The following is a 23,135-nucleotide window of genomic DNA, read 5'->3' on the forward strand; positions in this document are numbered from 1 at the left end:
TCTTTCCACTCCCAGGGATCTCTGTCCACTCCTCTCCCAGAGATCTCTGTCCACTCCCCTCCCAGGGATCTCTGTCCACTCCCCTCCCAGGGATCTCTGTCCACTCCCAGGGATCTCTGTCCACTCCCAGGGATCTCTGTCCACTCCCAGATATCTCTGTCCACTCCCCTCCCAGAGATCTCTGTCCACTCCTCTCCCAGAGATCTCTGTCCACTCCCCTCCCAGGGATCTCTGTCCACTCCCCTCCCAGGGATCTCTGTCCACTCCCAGGGATCTCTGTCCACTCCCAGATATCTCTGTCCACTCCCCTCCCAGAGATCTCTGTCCACTCCCCTCCCAGGGATCTCTGTCCACTCCCCTCCCAGGGATCTCTGTCCACTCCCCTCCCAGGGATCTCTGTCCACTCCCCTCCCAGGGATCTCTGTCCACTCCCCTCCCAGGGATCTCTGTCCACTCCCCTCCCAGGGATCTCTGTCCACTCCCCTCCCAGGGATCTCTGTTCACTCCCCTCCCAGGGATCTCTGTCCACTCCCCTCCCAGGGATCTCTGTCCACTCCCCTCCCAGGGATCTCTGTCCACTCCCCTCCCAGGGATCTCTGTCCACTCCCCTCCCAGGGATCTCTGTCCACTCCCCTCCCAGTGATCTCTGTCCACTCCCCTCCCAGAGATCTCTGTCCACTCCCCTCCCAGGGATCTCTGCCCACTCCCCTCCCAGGGATCTCTGTCCACTCCCCTGGAAGGGATCTCTGTCCACTCCCCTCCCAGAGATCTCTGTCCACTCCCAGGGATCTCTGTCCACTCCCCTCCCAGGGATCTCTCTCCACTCCCCTGGAGGGGATCTTTGTCCACTCCCCTCCCAGAGATCTCTGTCCACTTCCCTCCCAGAGATCTCTGTCCACTCCCCTCCCAGGGATCTCTGTCCACTCCCAGGGATCTCTGTCCACTCCCAGGGATCTCTGTCCACTCCCGGGGATCTCTGTCCACTCCTCCCAGGGATCTCTGTCCACTCCTCCCAGGGATCTCTGTCCACTCCCCTCCTAGGGATCTCTGTCCACTCCCATTGATCTCTGTCCACTCCCCTCCCATGGATCTCTGTCCACTCCCCTCCCAGGGATCTCTGTCCACTCCCCTCCCAGAGATCTCTGTCCACTCAACTCCCAGGGATCTCTGTCCACTCCCAGGGATCTCTGTCCACTACCCTCCCAGGGATCTCTGTCCACTCCCCTGGAAGACAAGACAGGAGAGTTCAGTGGACAGCTAGACAGATCAGATCATTGAGGGATCTGTCTGTTTGTCCTCTCAAGGATCTGTGTGTCCACTGAACTCTCCTACCTTGTCTTCCAGGAATCTGTCTGTTGGTCCTCTCCCGTCTCAAGGATCTGTATGTCCACTGAACTCTTCTACCTTGTCTTACAGGGATCTGTCTTTGTGTCCAATCTCCCCTGGTAAGAATGAAGGGGTTATTGCTGATAGAGCCACTGGTAGCCTTCTATGCTTTCGCCAATTTCCTGGTCTATCCTCTGGTACCGCAGTATGTCTACAGGAGGCTATGGCAGGATATAACCAACAACACCTACCCTGTCTCTGACAACACATCACGCTGCGATCCCTCCAACACCAGCAGCCACAATGAGGTTAGTTACTGTAGAAACCTACCCTGTCTCTGACAACACATCCTTCCCTGTCTCTGACAACACAACCTACCCTGTCTCTGACAACACAACCTACCCTGTCTCTGACAACACAACCTACCCTGTCTCTGACAACACAACCTACCCTGTCTCTGACAACACAACCTACCCTGTCTCTGACAACACAACCTACCCTGTCTCTGACAACACAACCTACCCTGTCTCCGACGACACAACCTACCCTGTCTCTGACAACACAACCACCCTGTTTCTGACAACACAACCTACCCTGTCTCCACCATGAGGTCAGTTACTTTATAAACCCTCACCAACACAACTACATATAGGGGTTATACACCTAACCAACCCAACTACATATAGGGGTTATAGACCTAACCAACATATAGGGGTTATAGACCTAACCAACACAACTACATATAGGGGTTATAGACCTAACCAACACAACTACATATAGGGGTTATAGACCTAACCAACCCAACTACATATAGGGGTTATAGACCTAACCAACATATAGGGGTTATAGACCTAACCAACACAACTACATATAGGGGTTATAGACCTAACCAACACAACTACATATAGGGGTTATAGACCTAACCAACACAACTACATATAGGGGTTATAGACCTAACCAACACATAGGGGTTATAGACCTAACCAACACAACTACATATAGGGGTTATAGACCTAACCAATACATCTACATATAAACCCTCACCAACACAACTACATATAGGGGTTATAGACCTAACCAATACAACTACATATAGGGGTTATAGACCTAACCAACACAACTACATATAGGGGTTATAGACCTAACCAACATATAGGGGTTATAGACCTAACCAACACATCTACATATAGGGGTTATAGACCTAACCAACACAACTACATATAGGGGTTATAGACCTAACCAACACAACTACATATAGGGGTTATAGACCTAACCAACACAACTACATATAGGGGTTATAGACCTAACCAACACAACTACATATAGGGGTTATAGACCTAACCAACACAACTACATATAGGGGTTATAGACCTAACCAACACAACTACATATAGGGGTTATAGACCTAACCAACACAACTACATGTAGGGGTTATAGACCTAACCAACACAACTACATATAGGGGTTATAGACCTAACCAACACAATTACATGTAGGGGTTATAGACCTAACCAACACAACTACATATAGGGGTTATAGACCTAACCAACACAACTACATGTAGGGGTTATAGACCTAACCAACACAACTACATATAGGGGTTATAGACCTAACCAACACAACTACATATAGGGGTTATAGACCTAACCAACACAACTACATATAGGGGTTATAGACCTAACCAACACATAGGGGTTATAGACCTAACCAGTACAACTACATATAGGGGTTATAGACCTAACCAACACAACTACATATAGGGGTTATAGACCTAACCAACACATCTACATATAGGGGTTATAGACCTAACCAACACAACTACATATAGGGGTTATAGACCTAACCAACATATAGGGGTTATAGACCTAACCAACACAACTACATATAGGGGTTATAGACCTAACCAACACAACTACATATAGGGGTTATAGACCTAACCAACACAACTACATATAGGGGTTATAGACCTAACCAACACAACTACATATAGGGGTTATAGACCTAACCAATACAACTACATATAGGGGTTATAGACCTAACCAACACAACTACATATAGGGGTTATAGACCTAACCAATACAACTACATATAGGGGTTATAGACCTAACCAACACAACTACATATAGGGGTTATAGACCTAACCAACACATAGGGGTTATAGACCTAACAAACACAACTACATATAGGGGTTATAGACCTAACCAACACAACTACATATAGGGGTTATAGACCTAACCAACACAACTACATATAGGGGTTATAGACCTAACCAACACAACTACATATAGGGGTTATAGACCTAACCAACACAACTACATATAGGGGTTATAGACCTAACCAACACAACTACATGTAGGGGTTATAGACCTAACCAACACAACTACATATAGGGGTTATAGACCTAACCAACACAACTACATGTAGGGGTTATAGACCTAACCAACACAACTACATATAGGGGTTATAGACCTAACCAACACAACTACATATAGGGGTTATAGACCTAACCAACACAACTACATATAGGGGTTATAGACCTAACCAACACAACTACATATAGGGGTTATAGACCTAACCAACACAACTACATATAGGGGTTATAGACCTAACCAACACAACTACATATAGGGGTTATAGACCTAACCAACACAACTACATATAGGGGTTATAGACCTAACCAATACAACTACATATAGGGGTTATAGACCTAACCAACACAACTACATATAGGGGTTATAGACCTAACCAACACAACTACATGTAGGGGTTATAGACCTAACCAACACAACTACATATAGGGGTTATAGACCTAACCAACACAACTACATATAGGGGTTATAGACCTAACCAACACAACTACATATAGGGGTTATAGACCTAACCAACACATAGGGGTTATAGACCTAACCAGTACAACTACATATAGGGGTTATAGACCTAACCAACACAACTACATATAGGGGTTATAGACCTAACCAACACATCTACATATAGGGGTTATAGACCTAACCAACACAACTACATATAGGGGTTATAGACCTAACCAACATATAGGGGTTATAGACCTAACCAACACAACTACATATAGGGGTTATAGACCTAACCAACACAACTACATATAGGGGTTATAGACCTAACCAACACAACTACATATAGGGGTTATAGACCTAACCAACACAACTACATATAGGGGTTATAGACCTAACCAATACAACTACATATAGGGGTTATAGACCTAACCAACACAACTACATATAGGGGTTATAGACCTAACCAATACAACTACATATAGGGGTTATAGACCTAACCAACACAACTACATATAGGGGTTATAGACCTAACCAACACATAGGGGTTATAGACCTAACAAACACAACTACATATAGGGGTTATAGACCTAACCAACACAACTACATATAGGGGTTATAGACCTAACCAACACAACTACATATAGGGGTTATAGACCTAACCAACACAACTACATATAGGGGTTATAGACCTAACCAACACAACTACATATAGGGGTTATAGACCTAACCAACACATAGGGGTTATAGACCTAACCAGTACAACTACATATAGGGGTTATAGACCTAACCAACACAACTACATATAGGGGTTATAGACCTAACCAACACATCTACATATAGGGGTTATAGACCTAACCAACACAACTACATATAGGGGTTATAGACCTAACCAACATATAGGGGTTATAGACCTAACCAACACAACTACATATAGGGGTTATAGACCTAACCAACACAACTACATATAGGGGTTATAGACCTAACCAACACAACTACATATAGGGGTTATAGACCTAACCAACACAACTACATATAGGGGTTATAGACCTAACCAATACAACTACATATAGGGGTTATAGACCTAACCAACACAACTACATATAGGGGTTATAGACCTAACCAATACAACTACATATAGGGGTTATAGACCTAACCAACACAACTACATATAGGGGTTATAGACCTAACCAACACATAGGGGTTATAGACCTAACAAACACAACTACATATAGGGGTTATAGACCTAACCAACACAACTACATATAGGGGTTATAGACCTAACCAACACAACTACATATAGGGGTTATAGACCTAACCAACACAACTACATATAGGGGTTATAGACCTAACCAACACAACTACATATAGGGGTTATAGACCTAACCAACACAACTACATGTAGGGGTTATAGACCTAACCAACACAACTACATATAGGGGTTATAGACCTAACCAACACAACTACATGTAGGGGTTATAGACCTAACCAACACAACTACATATAGGGGTTATAGACCTAACCAACACAACTACATATAGGGGTTATAGACCTAACCAACACAACTACATATAGGGGTTATAGACCTAACCAACACAACTACATATAGGGGTTATAGACCTAACCAACACAACTACATATAGGGGTTATAGACCTAACCAACACAACTACATATAGGGGTTATAGACCTAACCAACACAACTACATATAGGGGTTATAGACCTAACCAATACAACTACATATAGGGGTTATAGACCTAACCAACACAACTACATATAGGGGTTATAGACCTAACCAACATATAGGGGTTATAGACCTAACAAACACAACTACATATAGGGGTTATAGACCTAACCAACACAACTACATATAGGGGTTATAGACCTAACCAACACAACTACATATAGGGGTTATAGACCTAACCAACACATAGGGGTTATAGACCTAACCAACACAACTACATATAGGGGTTATAGACCTAACCAACACAACTACATATAGGGGTTATAGACCTAACCAACACAACTACACATAGGGGTTATAGACCTAACCAACACAACTACATATAGGGGTTATAGACCTAACCAACACAACTACATATAGGGGTTATAGACCTAACCAACACAACTACATATAGGGGTTATAGACCTAACCAACACATAGGGGTTATAGACCTAACCAACACAACTACATATAGGGGTTATAGACCTAACCAACACAACTACATATAGGGGTTATAGACCTAACCAACACAACTACATATAGGGGTTATAGACCTAACCAACACAACTACACATAGGGGTTATAGACCTAACCAACACAACTACATATAGGGGTTATAGACCTAACCAACACATCTACATATAGGGGTTATAGACCTAACCAACACATAGGGGTTATAGACCTAACCAACACAACTACATATAGGGGTTATAGACCTAACCAACACAACTACATATAGGGGTTATAGACCTAACCAACACAACTACATATAGTGGTTATAGACCTAACCAACACAACTACATATAGGGGTTATTTACCTAACCAACACAACTACATATAGGGGTTATTTACCTAACCAACACAACTACATATAGGGGTTATTTACCTAACCAACACAACTACATATAGGGGTTATTTACCTAACCAACACAACTACATATAGGGGTTATTTACCTAACCAACACAACTACATATAGGGGTTATAGACCTAACCAACACAACTACATATAGGGGTTATAGACCTAACCAACACAACTACATATAGGGGTTATAGACCTAACCAACACAACTACATATAGGGGTTATAGACCTAACCAACACAACTACATATATGGGTTATAGACCTAACCAACACAACTACATATAGGGGTTATAGACCTAACCAACACAACTTCACATAGGGGTTATAGACCTAACCAACACAACTTCACATAGGGGTTATAGACCTAACCAACATATACAGTGGGGCAAAAAAGTATTTAGTCAGCCACCAATTGTGCACGTTCTCCCACTTAAAAAGATGAGAGACGCCTGTAATTTTCATCATAGGTACACTTCGACTATGACAGACAAAATGAGAAAAAAAATCCAGAAAATCACATTGTAGGATTTTTAATGAATAGCTCTCCATCACAATCGCGTGATGGAGAGCTGTGTGAGTGAGCGATGCTTCGGCGCAGGCAGCACTCAGGGAGAAGGCTGGCATCAAAAGGCATTGATTTTTTGGGGGGGATTTCATTACAGCCACAAATGGGATGCTGCCGTGAAATTCGAGGAATTATCAAGTTATTGTGAATGAGAGAATGATGAAGTGTGTACAGCCGGCGCAAAACAAACAAAGCAGAGCTCATGCCTTTTTCAGGTGACTTTAGTCAAATCGTCATTAGTCTCATCATGCATCCTTACATTGTATTAAATCAAACGTATAACCCAACGTTTGTAGAACAACTAAAGTCACATTAATAATCTACATGAAGCAGGTAGGAGGACCTGTTTCTTTGTTAACCCCTCAACACAGAATAACCTCATCGTTTGAGGGAAAATATCCTTTCTATGTTATTGATCTATGTTCAATTGTATTCTTCATACTATTAAATAATATAAAATAATGCCATGGAATTCTAAGCCAATCTTGTCTTCTAAATGAACTGGTGGAGCCCACAGCCATATGATGTAGCCAGATCAGGACCTAACAGAAGGACAGGACCCTAACATAAGGACAGGACCCTAACATAAGGACATGACCCTAACAGAAGGACATGACCCTAACAGAAGGACAGGACCCTAACAGAAGGACAGGACCCTAACAGAAGGACAGGACCCTAACAGAAGGACAGGACCCTAACATAAGGACAGGACCCTAACATAAGGACAGGACCTAACATAAGGACAACTCAGAGTATGCTGTTCTGTTCTTCTGAAATTGACTACATTTTCTTCATATCATGTTTCTTTAGACCTGTCTAAAATAAACAATGGATTTATTGTGATGGTGTAGGTAGACTACATTACATGGATTTATTGTGATGGTGTAGGTAGACTATATTACATGGATTTATTGTGATGGTGTAGGTAGACTATGGGGTGGCAGGGTAGCCTAGTGGTTAGAGCGTTGGACTAGTAACCGGAAGGTTGCGAGTTCAAACCCCCGAGCTGACAAGGTACAAATCTGTCGTTCTGCCCCTGAACAGGCAGTTAACCCACTGTTCCCAGGCCGTCATTGAAAATAAGAATTTGTTCTTAACTGACTTGCCTGGTTAAATAAAGGTAAAATAAAATAAAAATAAAAAATAAAAAAAAGACTATATAACATGGATTTATTGTGATGGTGTAGGTAGACTATATTACATGGATTTATTGTGATGGTGTAGACTATATTACATGGATTTATTGTGATGGTGTAGACTATATTACATGGATTTAATGTGATGGTGTAGACTATATTACATGGATTTAATGTGATGGTGTAGACTATATTACATGGATTTACTGTGATGGTGTAGGCTATATTACATGGATTTATTGTGATGGTGTAGACTATATTACATGGATTTATTGTGATGGTGTAGACTATATGACATGGATTTACTAGACTTTTTAAAATGTAGATTTTCCAAAGGACTGCATCAGTGGCCTCTGGGCTGTGTGGAAGCCAGGAGATGATACATGAGTTCATTAACGGTCAATTACCGTGAGACCGACTGTTATTCGCTTGACAATCAACGGCTGATGAAATTTCCATTTTTATTTTGTAACCAACTAGGAGGTCACGGCTCACCAGTTACAGTAGCTGGTTGACAGGAGACTGATTAATTACTTGTTCAGGAGATGCCTGCTTGTTCTCGATTTTTGAAAGGCAAGAACCACCTGTAGCCTACACCTGTTGTGGGTTTAGACAAGGGTTAACTTCCTCCGGCTTGAAACCTAGATTGACATAAATAACATTCTATTTCCATGTAGAGCTGTCATACTGGCCTTGAACAGAGCAGAGCAGAGCCACATTTCTCCTTTTCACTTTGTGTACTTCCTCTTTTTCATCATGGCCATTTAACAGGCTGCAGTCAAGCTCTGTGGATGAAGAGTGTGTGGAGCTGTCTGCGTGTGTAGAGCTGTCTGCCTGTGAAGAGAGTGTTCTATGTGGAGCTGTCTGCCTGTGAAGAGAGTGGAGCTGTCTGCCTGTGAAGAGTGTGTGGAGCTGTCTGCCTGTGAAGAGTGTGTGGAGCTGTCTGCCTGTGAAGAGTGTTCTGTGTGGAACTGTCTGCCTTTAATATGTTACAGTTCCTTCTGTGTTTAACTGATTGTGTTTTCCCCCATCCATCAGAGACATTATCCATTACACCTCGTGTTTAACTGATTGTTTTTTCCCCCATCCATCAGAGACATAATCCATTACACCTCGTGTTTAACTGATTGTGTTTTCAGCAGAGGTAACGTTAATAACTCCACCCTCTTCTCCATGACACCTCCCTTGTCGTTGTTGTTTACGTGTTTGTTTACCTTGTTGTTTTATGTTTACACCAGGAGGTCCAGAAGGCGGCATCTCTCTTCTCCCTCTACACCGAGCTCATCTCCATTATCCCCTCTCTGGCCGTCACCTTCATCCTCGTTGCCTACAGCGACCAGCGCGGACGCAAGATCACCATCATCCTGCCTCTGATTGGTTCTCTGTTCTACGCGCTGTCCTTCCTGGCAGTCTCCTTTTTCGAGCTTAACCTCTACCTCCTCATCGTCTCGTCGTTCGTCAGCGCCCTGTTCGGGGGCTCGGGGACGTTCCTGGGTGGTTGTTTCTCCTACATCGCTGATCTGTGTGAGGACGGACAGCAGAAGACCCTGCGTATGGCCGGGATAGACATGGTCAACGGCCTGCTGTCTGGAGTGGCCTCTCTCTCTACGGGATACTTCCTTCGAGCAGCAGGCTTCAACTGGCCCTTCTTCACCTCTGCTCTGTTCCTGTGTTTCAACCTGCTGTACGCTGTCTTCATCCTGGAGGAGACGCTCCAACGACCACTAGACGCCCCCCTGGATGGCTCCCTGCGTCACACCGCCATGCATCAGCTGGGCTACGGGGTCTACCAACTGTTTGCAGGGGCCAGCAGGAGGCGCAACGTCCTTCTGATGCTTCTCCTGCTCCTCTTCGGCTCCTTCTCCTTCGCCAACATGGGCGGGCACTCCATGATCACACTGTACGAGCTCAACCAGCCGCTGTGCTGGAACGAGATCCTAATTGGCTACGGCTCTGCGCTGTCCATGACGATGTTCCTGACCAGCTTTGTGGGTGTGACGATGTTCTCTCGCTGCGGCGTGCCCAACATCGTCATCATTCTCATAGGGATACTGAGTGTCATGGCGGGTATGACCCTGGTGGCCTTCGCCAAGACCACGCTCATGATGTTCCTGGGTAAGGAATAAGGATGATATTCACATGGTAACATGGTCAGGAATAAGGAGGGTATTCACATGGTCAGGAATAAGGAGGGTATTCACATGGTAACATGGTCAGGAATAAGGAGGGTATTCACATGGTCAGGAATAAGGAGGGTATTCACATGGTAACATGGTCAGGAATAAGGAGGGTATTCACATGGTCAGGAATAAGGAGGGTATTCACATGGTCAGGAATAAGGAGGGTATTCACATGGTAACATGGTCAGGAATAAGGAGGGTATTCACATGGTAACATGGTCAGGAATAAGGAGGGTATTCACATGGTCAGGAATAAGGAGGGTATTCACATGGTCAGGAATAAGGAGGGTATTCACATGGTAACATGGTCAGGAATAAGGAGGGTATTCACATGGTCAGGAATAAGGAGGGTATTCACATGGTCAGGAATAAGGAGGGTATTCACATGGTAACATGGTCAGGAATAAGGAGGGTATTCACATGGTAACATGGTCAGGAATAAGGAGGGTATTCACATGGTCAGGAATAAGGAGGGTATTCACATGGTCAGGAATAAGGAGGGTATTCACATGGTCAGGAATAAGGAGGGTATTCACATGGTCAGGAATAAGGAGGGTATTCACATGGTCAGGAATAAGGAGGGTATTCACATGGTCAGGAATAAGGAGGGTATTCACATGGTAACATGGTCAGGAATAAGGAGGGTATTCACATGGTCAGGAATAAGGAGGGTATTCATATGGTCAGGAATAAGGAAGGTATTCACATGGTAACATTCTATCCTCTGAAAGGTGTCTGGGTTCCAGCTCTGCTTGACCCAATTCTGGTTGGTGCACCCAGTATGTTTTTGACAGTTCCTGGGTCTACTGGGGATGTCTTCTATGGTAGACGCGTGGCTTCTCCCATTGGCAGGGACCCGTTGACCCGCTGTGCAGGGACCCGTTGTCCCAGGCGCCAGGGCAGGTTTGGCACGCGAGGCCAGATATTTGGTTCCTATCCGCTTAGCCACTGACAGGGACAATCTAATGGCTGGAGGTTTACCTCTGAATGTTATTGCTACCATTCCATCTGCAGGGCTTCCTCCATCCCTTCAGTTTGCAGGGCTCCCTCAATCCCTCCAGTTTGCAGGGCTCCCTCAATCCCTCCAGTTTGCAGGGCTCCCTCAATCCCTCCAGTCTCCAGGGCTCCCTCAATCCCTCCAGTCTACAGGGCTCCCTCAATCCCACCAGTCTGCAGGGCTCCCTCAATCCCACCAGTCTGCAGGGCTCCCTCAATCCCTCCAGTCTGCAGGGCTCCCTCAATCCCTCCAGTCTACAGGGCTCCCTCAATCCCTCCAGTCTGCAGGGCTCACTCAATCCCTTCAGTCTCCAGGGGTCCCTCAATCCCTCCAGTCTGCAGGGCTCCCTCAATCCCTCCAGTCTCCAGGGCTCCCTCAATCCCTCCAGTTTGCAGGGCTCCCTCAATCCCTCCAGTCTCCAGGGCTCCCTCAATCCCTCCAGTCTGCAGGGCTCCCTCAATCCCACCCTGAGGTGGCCATATAGGTGCCAAGATAAAGGACTCCATTTTGTTTTTACTGGAGTTTATCAAGCAGGGACGTTAAAAGGGTCCACGTTAAAAGGGTACCTGGCTGCTATCTCAGCATGTTATGGTAGAATTGACCCAGGCCTCCTGAAAGGTGTACCTATTCTCAGGACGGTTTCTAGAACCTATTGCGCCCACGTGGGTGCTGGTTTCTCCCAGTATAGTCTACAGGGTGATGATGAGACAGGGGAGGGCTCCCAGTATAGTCTAGAGGGTGATGATGGGACAATGGAGGTCTCCCAGTATAGTCTACAGGGTGATGAGACAGGGGAGGGCTCCCAGTATAGTCTACAGGGTGATGAGACAGTGGAGCGCTCCCAGTATAGTCTACAGGGTGATGAGACAGGGGAGGGCTCCCAGTATAGTCTACAGGGTGATGAGACAGTGGAGGTCTCCCAGTATAGTCTACAGGGTGATGAGACAGGGGAGGTCTCCCAGTATAGTCTACAGGGTGATGATGGGACAGGGGAGGGCTCCCAGTATAGTCTACAGGGTGATGGGACAGGGGAGGGCTCCCAGTATAGTCTACAGGGTGATGATGGGACAGGGGAGGGCTCCCAGTATAGTCTACAGGGTGATGGGACAGGGGAGGTCTCCCAGTGTAGTCTACAGGGTGATGAGACAGGGGAGGGGCTCCCAGTATAGTCTACAGGGTGATGAGACAGGGGAGGGTCTCCCAGTATAGTCTACAGGGTGATGAGACAGGGGAGGGCTCCCAGTATAATCTACAGGGTGATGAGAGAGGGGAGGGTCTCCCAGTATAGTCTACAGGGTGATGAGACAGGGGAGGGCTCCCAGTATAGTCTACAGGGTGATGAGACAGGGGAGGGCTCCCAGTATAGTCTACAGGGGAGGGCTCCCAGTATAGTCTACAGGGTGATGAGACAGGAGAGGGCTCCCAGTATAGTCTACAGGGTGATGAGACAGTGGAGCGCTCCCAGTATAGTCTACAGGGTGATGAGACAGGGGAGGGCTCCCAGTATAGTCTACAGGGTGATGAGACAGTGGAGGTCTCCCAGTATAGTCTACAGGGTGATGAGACAGGGGAGGTCTCCCAGTATAGTCTACAGGGTGATGAGACAGGGGAGGTCTCCCAGTATAGTCTACAGGGTGATGAGACAGGGGAGGGCTCCCAGTATAGTCTACAGGGTGATGAGACAGGGGAGGGCTCCCAGTATAATCTACAGGGTGATGAGACAGGGGAGGGTCTCCCAGTATAGTCTACAGGGTGATGAGACAGGGGAGGGCTCCCAGTATAGTCTACAGGGTGATGAGACAGGGGAGGGGCTCCCAGTATAGTCTACAGGGGAGGGCTCCCAGTATAGTCTACAGGGTGATGAGACAGGAGAGGGCTCCCAGTATAGTCTACAGGGTGATGAGACAGGGGAGGGGCTCCCAGTATAGTCTACAGGGTGATGAGACAGGAGAGGGCTCCCATTATAGTCTACAGGATGATGAGACAGGGGAGGGCTCCCAGTATAGTCTACAGGGTGATGGGACAGGGGAGGGCTCCCAGTATAGTCTACAGGGTGATGAGACAGGGGAGGGCTCCCAGTATAGTCTACAGGGTGATGGGACAGGGGAGGGCTCCCAGTATAGTCTACAGGGTGATGAGACAGGGGAGGGCTCCCAGTATAGTCTACAGGGGAGGGCTCCCAGTATAGTCTACAGGGTGATGAGACAGGAGAGGGCTCCCAGTATAGTCTACAGGGTGATGAGACAGGGGAGGGCTCCCAGTATAGTCTACAGGGTGATGGGACAGGGGAGGGCTCCCAGTATCTTTATTCCTCCAGTCATATATTTAGTAATTAACTACATTTTTTAATGATTTTTTTTCACCTTTATTTAACCAAGAAGGCTAGTTGAGAACAAGTTCTCATTTACAACTGTGACCTGGCCAAGATAAAGCAAAGCAGTGAGACACAAACAACAACACAGAGTTACACATAAACAAAACATACAGTCAATAACATAATAGAACAATCTATATACAATGTGTGCAAATGGCGTGAGGAGGTAAGGCAATAAATAGGCCATAGTAGCGAAGTAATTACAATTTAGCAGATTAACACTGGAGTGATAGATGAGCAGATGATGATGAACAGATGGTGTGTAAGTAGTGATACTGGTGTGTAAGTAGTGATACTGGTGTGTAAGTAGTGATACTGGTGTGTAAGTAGTGATACTGGTGTGCAAAAGAGCAGAAAAGTAAATAAAACCAATATGGGGATGAGGTAGAATGGGTGCGCTGTTTACAGATGGGCTATGTACAGCTGCAGCCATCAGTTAGCTGCTCAGATAGCTGATGTTTAAAGGTAGTGAGGGAGATATGAGTCTCCAGCTTCAGTGATTTTTGAAATTCATTCCAGTCACAGGCAGCAGAGAACTGGAAGGAAAGGCGGCCAAAGAAGGAATTGGCTTTGGGGATGACCAGTGAGATATACCTGCTGGAGCGCGTGCTACGGGTGGGTGTTGTTATCGTGACCAGTGAGCTGAGATAAGGCAGAGCTTTACCTAGCAAAGACTTATAGATGACCTGGAGCCAGTGGGTCTGGCGACGAATATGTAGCGAGGGCCAGCCAACGAGAGTTTACAGGTCGTAGTGGTGGGTAGAATATGGGGCTTTGGTGACAAAACGGATGGCACTGTGATAGACTGCATCCAATTAGCTAAGTAGAGTGTTGGGGCCTATTTTGTAAATGACATCGCCGAAGTCAAGAATTGGTAGGATAGTCAGTTTTACGAGGGTATGTTTGGCGGTGTGAGTGAAGGATGCTTTGTTGCAAAATAGGAAGTTGATTCTAGATTTCATTTTGGATTGGCGATGTTTAATGTGAGTCTGGAAGGAGAGTTTACAGTCTAACCAGACACCTAGGTATTTGTAGTTGTCCACACATTCTAAGTCAGAACCGTCCAGAGTAGTGATGCTGGAATGACGGGCAGGTGTGGGCAGCAATCGGTTGAAGAGCATGCATTTAGTTTTACTAGCGTTTCAGAGCAGTTGGAGGCCATGGAAGGAGTGTTTGGCATTGAAGCTCGTTTGGAGGTTTGTTAACACAGTGTCCAAAGAAGGGCCAGATGTATACAGAATGGTGTCGTCTGCGTAGAGGTGGATCAAGGAATCACCCGCAGCGAGAGCAACATCGTTGATGTATACAGAGAAAAGTGTCGGCCCGAGAATTGAACCCTGTGGTACCCCCATAGAGACCGCCAGAGGTCCGGACAACAGGCCTTCCGATTTGACACACTGAGCCTGAATTCTACTGGACGATTTACTTGGCAACGAGGCTGTTTTATTTGACTATGATGTACATTACATCATAATACAACGAGCCACTAGATTTCAATGATCTTTGTAATACATGAATTACCACAAAGGTTTAGCCAACATTTCAGCCAATCAGGCCTCTATCTAGCTCCTTTCCCAAAGGGACTGTTGCCAAAGAAATGTATAGGAAATATTACAAAAATGAACAATATGTTTGAGCAACAACAAAACAATCATACATGGGATAACAATGCTATAAAAAGTTAAAAACTAACAAGCAACAATTCCAGAATGAAATCTACAAGGAAATCTGTCATGTTTGTTCTTCTCAGTCAGGCTTCCAATGCTTCTGGCCATCATGCCATTCCCCGTGCTGAGATCCATGATGTCGAAGATCGTGTCAAAGACCGAGCAGGGTGAGTTTTAGTTCACTTTCTTTGACTAAACTAATGCTTTAAAACCCGACCGCAATCCGTTAATAAAATCATTGAGAATGAAACACACAGACTTATTTCTATGCCTTTGTGTTTATTATGAATCCCCATTAGTTCCTGCCAAGGCAGCAGCTACTCTTCCTGGGGTTTATTATGGATCCCCATTAGTTCCTGCCAAGGCAGCAGCTACTCTTCCTGGGGTTTATTATGGATCCCCATTAGTTCCTGCCAAGGCAGCAGCTACTCTTCCTGTGGTTTATTATGGATCCCCATTAGTTCCTGCCAAGGCAGCAGCTACTCTTCCTGGGGTTTATTATGGATCCCCATTAGTTCCTGCCAAGGCAGCAGCTACTCTTCCTGGGGTTTATTATGGATCCCCATTAGTTCCTGCCAAGGCAGCAGCTACTCTTCCTGTGGTTTATTATGGATCCCCATTAGTTCCTGCCAAGGCAGCAGCTACTCTTCCTGGGGTTTATTATGGATCCCCATTAGTTCCTGCCAAGGCAGCAGCTACTCTTCCTGGGGTTTATTATGGATCCCCATTAGTTCCTGCCAAGGCAGCAGCTACTCTTACTGGGGTTTATTATGGATCCCCATTAGTTCCTGCCAAGGCAGCAGCTACTCTTCCTGGGGTTTATTATGGATCCCCATTAGTTCCAACATTTAAATTAAACTGGGGTCCGGCAAAATTAAGTCAGTTATATAATTTCAAAAAGTTACTATACATTACAGATTTTACAACACACTGTGTGCCCTCGGGCTCCCACTCCACCACTACCACATATCTACCGTACTAAATCCACGTTTATATGTTATGTTGTCATGTGTCTGCGCCTGTGTTTGTGCATTCCTGAGCCATGGTTAGTTTAAACAGAGAACGTTCTAGACCACAGAGTAGGACCCTTGTCTGACCAGAGAGCCATGTCTGAAGTGCTCTTCTTTTAAGCCGTCCTCTCCTACACGGACACTTGACGAAACGATGTGGAATGTAAAGCAACTCTTCTGTCCCGGACCTAGATAACAGGAGTTGTACCCTGCTCTTTCTGTCTCAACCTTAGGCTGAAGTGTTGTCATGGAGACTGTCTCAACGTTAGGTTGAAGTGTTGTCATGGAGACTCTTTCTGTCTCAACCTTAGGCTGAAGTGTTGTCATGGAGACTGTCTCAACCTTAGGCTGAAGTGTCGACATGTAGGAACGTACTTTTTCAGCACTTCCGCGGGGGCAGTGATGCTTAACCTATGACTTTGAACCAATTTACCTGACAGTGTATTCTCTCTCTCTCTCTCTCTCGTGTGTGTGTGTGTGTGTGTGTGTGTGTGTAGGAGCGTTGTTTGCGTGCTTGGCTTGCCTGGACAGTGTGAACAACAGTGTGGCGATAGCTGTGTTCAGTAGTCTCTACGCTGCCACGGTAACCTGGTACCCTGGATTCTGCTTCCTGTTGTCTGCTGGACTCTGTGTCATCCCCTTGGTCCTGCTAGTGTGAGTATTATATGCTACTAATAATATACATCTACTAATATACTTCCTACTACGACAAATCTACTACTACTACTACTACTACTAATATACTACTACTACTACTAATGTACTACTACTACTACTAATATACTACTACTACTACTACTAATGTACTACTATTTCTACTAATATACTACTACTACTACTAATATACGACGACTACTACTACTACTACTACTACTACTAATATAATACTACTACTACTACATAATAATAATAATAATAATAATAATAATATACTACTGGCGAGATGGAGTAGGCCTACAACGCCATCTAGTGGTCGAGTCAGGGACAACAGTTGACAACTGTAGCATTATAGCTAAGCCTAACCCTTTTCATAACCTTAACCTCGCTCTCATGAGCTGCCACGCTGACTCTCCCATCCTGCTGGCTCTCCCATCCTGCCACGCTGGCTCTCCCATCCTGCCGGCTCTCCCATCCTGCCGCGCTGGCTCTCCCATCCTGCTGGCTCTCCCATCCTGCCGCGCTGGCTCTCCCATCCTGCTGGCTCTCCCATCCTGCTGGCTCTCCCATCCTGCCGCGCTGGCTCTCCCAACCTGTTGGCTCTCCCATCCTGCTGGCTCTCCCAACCTGTTGGCTCTCCCATCCTGTTGGCTCTCCCATCCTGCCTCGCTGGCTCTCCCATCCTGCCTCGCTGGCTCTCCCATCCTGCCGCGCTGGCTCTCCCATCCTGCCGCGCTGGCTCTCCCATCCTGCTGGCTCTCCCATCCTGCTGGCTCTCCCAACCTGTTGGCTCTCCCATCCTGCCTCGCTGGCTCTCCCATCATGCTGGCTCTCCCATCCTGCTGGCTCTCCCATCCTGCCACGCTGGCTCTCCCATCCTGCCACGCTGGCTCTCCCATCCTGCCACGCTGGCTCTCCCATCCTGCCTCGCTGGCTCTCCCATCCTGCCACGCTGGCTCTCCCATCCTGCCACACTGGCTCTCCCATCCTGCTGGCTCTCCCATCCTGCCACGCTGGCTCTCCCATCATGCTGGCTCTCCCATCCTGCCACACTGGCTCTCCCATCCTGCTGGCTCTCCCATCCTGCCACCCTGGCTCTCCCATCCTGCTGGCTCTCCCATCCTGCCACGCTGGCTCTCCCATCCTGCTGGCTCTCCCATCCTGCCGCGTAAACAAACCAACAGGCTCTGTGGCTGTCTGGAACCACTACTGACTCACCTTGTGTGCATCTCTATAACTTTTAAGAGGCTTCCCCTCCTTGTCTCCTTTCTTTCATCTGCACTGAATTAAAAGCCCCGGAAAGGTGAAAACTACAAACTGTATTCCACAGGGAATCTGCCGTTCACCTGTCCTCTTCTATAATGTCAGACTCTGTGCAGGTCAAAGGATGTAATGAGAGACTGGAGGCAGGTTCTTTGGACTCTCTGTCTCTCTCCCTGTCTCTCCCTCTCTCTCTCGCTCTCTGTCAATCTCACCGTCTCACTCTCTCCCCGTCTCTTTCCCTCTCTCTGGCTCCTTCTCTTGCTCTTTCTGTGACCTACAGGATTGTGGTGCTGCTGGGGGTGGATGAAAGTAAGGAGGCAGAGGTCCTCATCCCAGAAGAGGAAGGCCTGGCCGGAGACGATGACCCTCTCCTCACCTGAGGCTGGTGAGGCAAGACTAGAAACCTTGGCCTGGTGCTCTTTGATTTGTTCTCTTCCTCTTCTCTTTTTTTCTCTCTCACTCCGTGGGGTCTGTTCTGGCACCTACTGTAGATCTATACTTAATCTGTGTTTTGGAAAATTTGCCCATGGTGGCATGTGGTTGGACAAACAGAGCTGGACTCTTAAACCAATCAGCAGTCTAGGACTCTAAGAGATCGATTACCTCAGTTTGAATTGTTTCTGATATAAAGTCAGATTTTAATTTCAGGGTAAATAGTGGACGGATGTTTCTAGAGGGCTTCAGTAACATAATATCAGAGCTCAGAACTGTTTCCTTCAATCTGGTCACATTTTATTCATACACACGTTATATTTCTGCCATCCATAATAATAACCTATGTCTATGATCAATGCAGTCATTCCAATGCATCTTTTTATATACAGGGTGGCAGGTAGCGGTTGGGCCAGTAACCAAAAGGTCCTTGGTTCAAATCATCGAGCCGGCAAGGTGGAAAAATCTGTCGAATGTGCCCTTGAGGTGCTCTGAATAAGAGAGTCTGCTAAGTGAACTTTTGTTTGTTGGGTGTCGGAATCACAGGTGCGTCGGAATCACAGGTGCGTCGGAATCACAGGTGCGTCGGAATCACAGGTGCGTCGGAATCACAGGTGCGTCGGAATCACAGGTGTTGCTTTTGGTTTGATTTCCGGTAGCCTCTTTTCTCAGCGTCAATTTCTCTGTAAAGTAAAAGCCGCGTTTTAAACACACAGCCCAATTCTTCTGATCACGGTGGAATAATTAGTCGCTGTTATGACGTTGTACATGATTCAATTATTCACTTTGTTGCAACAAAAAAAAATGGGAAATAAGCAAATTGATTTTCCAAAATGTTTTAATAAGTAGCTAAATGACTAGATATTGGCTAGATATCAAACAGAGTGTCCGTAATAGCAGTAATCTACCTAATTCACAGGTAGGTTCTGACTGTATATCACACCATGTTCTACTTACCTGTTGTTATTACTGATCTGTTTGTGTTGTCGTTACATGACAAGGCTCAAACTGTCAAACTTCTACAACTCATTTAGCTCTTTCTCAATGATGCCTTACACCACCAACATGATAGACTTGTATAGACGCTCAAGGAAATGCACTTTCTGTATGAACTATGTCACGACTTGTTAGTTTCCCCGGTGATCAAAACTGGTTGAAAAGATGTCATTTCAATGGCAACTGGTTGGAATTACTTATTTTTTTATTTTTTTTACGAAGTGTTGCTCTTTTTGGGCTGACCCTAGACCAGTTTGGGCTCTTGCTGTCGTTGTCATGACGTCAGAAACAGATCTACAAACAGATCTAGGATCAGGATAAAAAACTTTGTTGGTTGATATTTCAACTACACTGTTGCAGTAGGTTACCTCCACTTAATGATTGATTAACAACAACGATCAATAACTCAGAACTGATCCTGTAAAAACCAGCAAATGGATGTGAAGGACAGTACTGGAAAATACTACTTTAGGGAAATATGTTTTAAAAAGTGGTATTTCGAAACCATTGGATGTGTGCTGTTATTTTTACAATAATTTATGACTGCCACAAATGTTTGTAATTGTGTAAAATAAAATTCAAAAAATGTATTGGTATAAAATGTGTGACGGAATTTATGAAACACTTTTCCATATGTTTTCTGACAACTAAACATTGAAGTGGCTGGATTGCATTCTTTGCGGTCATTGGTTTCTAGAAAAGCAAAACCTGAGTGTAATACCTACAGTGGCCACCAGGTGTCACTGTTGGATTAGGATGTAACGAATGTTGTATAAAACCCCTAGAAAGCTAATGTTATACCTTGGTCATTGAGAGGCTTTGAAGCCACCGGCCATTTTGGCATTCCCCTGTAGGAGCAGTCCTCCATATCAATGAATGAAATTCAACAGTATTTCAAAAAGAATGTTTCAAGGACCAAATTACATGTATTTTTGTTGTTGTGGTGGGGACCGTAACGTTGGTAATCCCAAAAAAATTATACTTCAAGGGATAAAAATAATAAAATATTTTTAGATCACGTATTATAATTTAAAAGGACAGTCTTTTATCGATGGCACTTCCCTCATCAACTCATCCCTGACCACTGGCTGCATCCCCTCTGACTTCAAATTGGCCAAATCCCCTCTTCAAGAAACCAACACTTGACACATCTGACGTCTTTTCTTTCCAAAACGCTTGTGCTGTTTCTGATCAACTCTGTCAGAATGATCTTCTGGACCCTAACCAATCAGGCTTCAAGACGGTTCACTCAACTGAGGCTTCAAGACTGGTCACTCAACCGAGACTGCTCTTCTCTGTGTCATAGAGGCTCTCCACACTGCCAAAGCTGACTGTCTCCTCTGTTCTCATCCTCCTAGATCTATCTGCTGCCTCCGATACAGTGAACCATCAGATCCTCCTCTCCCCTCTCAGGGCTGGGAGACTCAGACTCTATCAGATCCTCCTCTCCACCCTCTCAGGGCTGGGCGTCTCAGGCTCTATCAGATCCTCCTCTCCACCCTCACAGGGCTGGGCGTCTCGGGCTCTGCCCACTCTTGGATTGCATCCTACCTGGCAGGCCGCTCCTACCAGGTGATGTGGAGAGGATCTGTGTCTGCACCACGTACTCTCACTACTGGTGTCCCCCAGGGCTCGGTTCTAGTCCCTCTCTTCTTCTCTCTATAGACCAAGTCACTCAGCTCCGTCATATCTTGTCATGGTCTCTCCTATCACTGCTATGAGGATTATACTCCACTACTTTTCTCCTTCCCCCCTTCTGACACCCAGGTGGCGACACACATCTCTGCGTGCCTGACAGATATCTCAACTTGGATGTCAGCTCACCACCTCAAGCTCAACCTGGACAAGATGAATCTGCTCCTCTTCCCAGGGAAGGCCTGCCTGCTCCAAGACCTCTCCATCACGGTTGACAACTCCACGGTGTCGCCTTACCAGAGAGCAAAGAACCTTGGTGTAACCCTGGACAACACCCTGTCGTTCTCTGTAAACATCAAAGCAGTGACTCGCTCCTACAGGTTCATGCTCTACAACATCCGTAGAGAGACTCTACCTCACACAGGGAGGTCCTAATCCACTTTTCATCTCCCGTCTGGACTACTGCAACTCGCTGTTGGCTGGGTCTTGTGCCATCAAACGCCTGCAACTGATCCAGAACGATGCAGCCGGCCTGGTGTTCAACCTCCCCAAGTTCTCCCATGTCACCCTGCTCCTCCCATGTCACCCTGCTCCTCCCATGTCACCCTGCTCCTCTTCACACTCCACTGGCTTCCAGTCAAAGTTCACATCCACTACTAGACCATGGTGCTTACCTACGGAGCATCAAGAGGAACTGCCCCTCCCTACCTTCAGGCTCTGCTCCAACCCTACACCCCAACCCAAGCACTACCAGACCATGGTGCTTACCTAAGGAGCAGCAAGAGGAACTGCCCCTCCCTACCTTCAGGCTCTGATCAAACCCTACACCCCAACCCATCCACTACTAGACCATGGTGCTTACCTACAGAGCAGCAAGAGGAACTGCCCCTCCCTACCTTCAGGCTCTGATCAAACCCTACACCCCAACCCATCCACTACTAGACCATGGTGCTTACCTACAGAGCAGCAAGAGGAACTGCCCCTCCCTACCTTCAGGCTCTGTTCTAACCCTACACCCCAACCCAAGCACTCTGTTCTGCCACCTCTGGTCTCTCTGCCCTCCCACCCCTACAGGAAATTGTATGGTTGAGAGGGATGAGGAAAAATGTATGGCAAATGAGTCTGGCTACACAACCGATTTGGCAAATGTGTTGCAAATGGAGAAATCATGTGACTAAACTGAATGAAAGGAATAAGATATTATGAAACAAAGACAAATGACAGAAAAAAGCTTTGGAGCACCATAAATTAAATCAGATGGCTCATTGAATCAGATGGCTCATTGAATCAGATGGCTCATTGAATCAGATGGCTCATTGAATCAGATGGCTCATTGAATCAGATGGCTCATTGAATCAGATGGCTCATTGAATCAGATGGCTCATTGAATCAGATGGCTCATTGAATCAGATGGCTCATTGAATCAGATGGCTCATTGAATCAGATGGCTCATTGAATCAGATGGCTCATTGAGGCTCATTGAATCAGATGGCTCATTGAATCAGA

At 46.0% G+C, this 23,135-nt stretch overlaps 1 protein-coding gene across 1 annotated transcript; it reads left to right on the plus strand.

Moving 5' to 3' along the window:
- The first annotated feature begins 1,451 nt into the window (after positions 1-1,451).
- Positions 1,452-18,946, plus strand: LOC139396849 (lysosomal proton-coupled steroid conjugate and bile acid symporter SLC46A3-like). The gene is made up of 5 exons (XM_071143766.1): positions 1,452-1,634; positions 9,657-10,533; positions 15,720-15,803; positions 17,144-17,300; positions 18,847-18,946. Exons 1-5 carry the CDS (start codon positions 1,452-1,454, stop codon positions 18,944-18,946), a joined length of 1,401 nt encoding a protein of 466 aa, XP_070999867.1.
- Positions 18,947-23,135: the final 4,189 nt, after the last annotated feature.

Source organism: Oncorhynchus clarkii, unplaced genomic scaffold (assembly GCF_045791955.1).
Source record: "Oncorhynchus clarkii lewisi isolate Uvic-CL-2024 unplaced genomic scaffold, UVic_Ocla_1.0 unplaced_contig_6699_pilon_pilon, whole genome shotgun sequence".
Classification (NCBI taxonomy): Eukaryota; Metazoa; Chordata; class Actinopteri; order Salmoniformes; family Salmonidae; genus Oncorhynchus; species Oncorhynchus clarkii.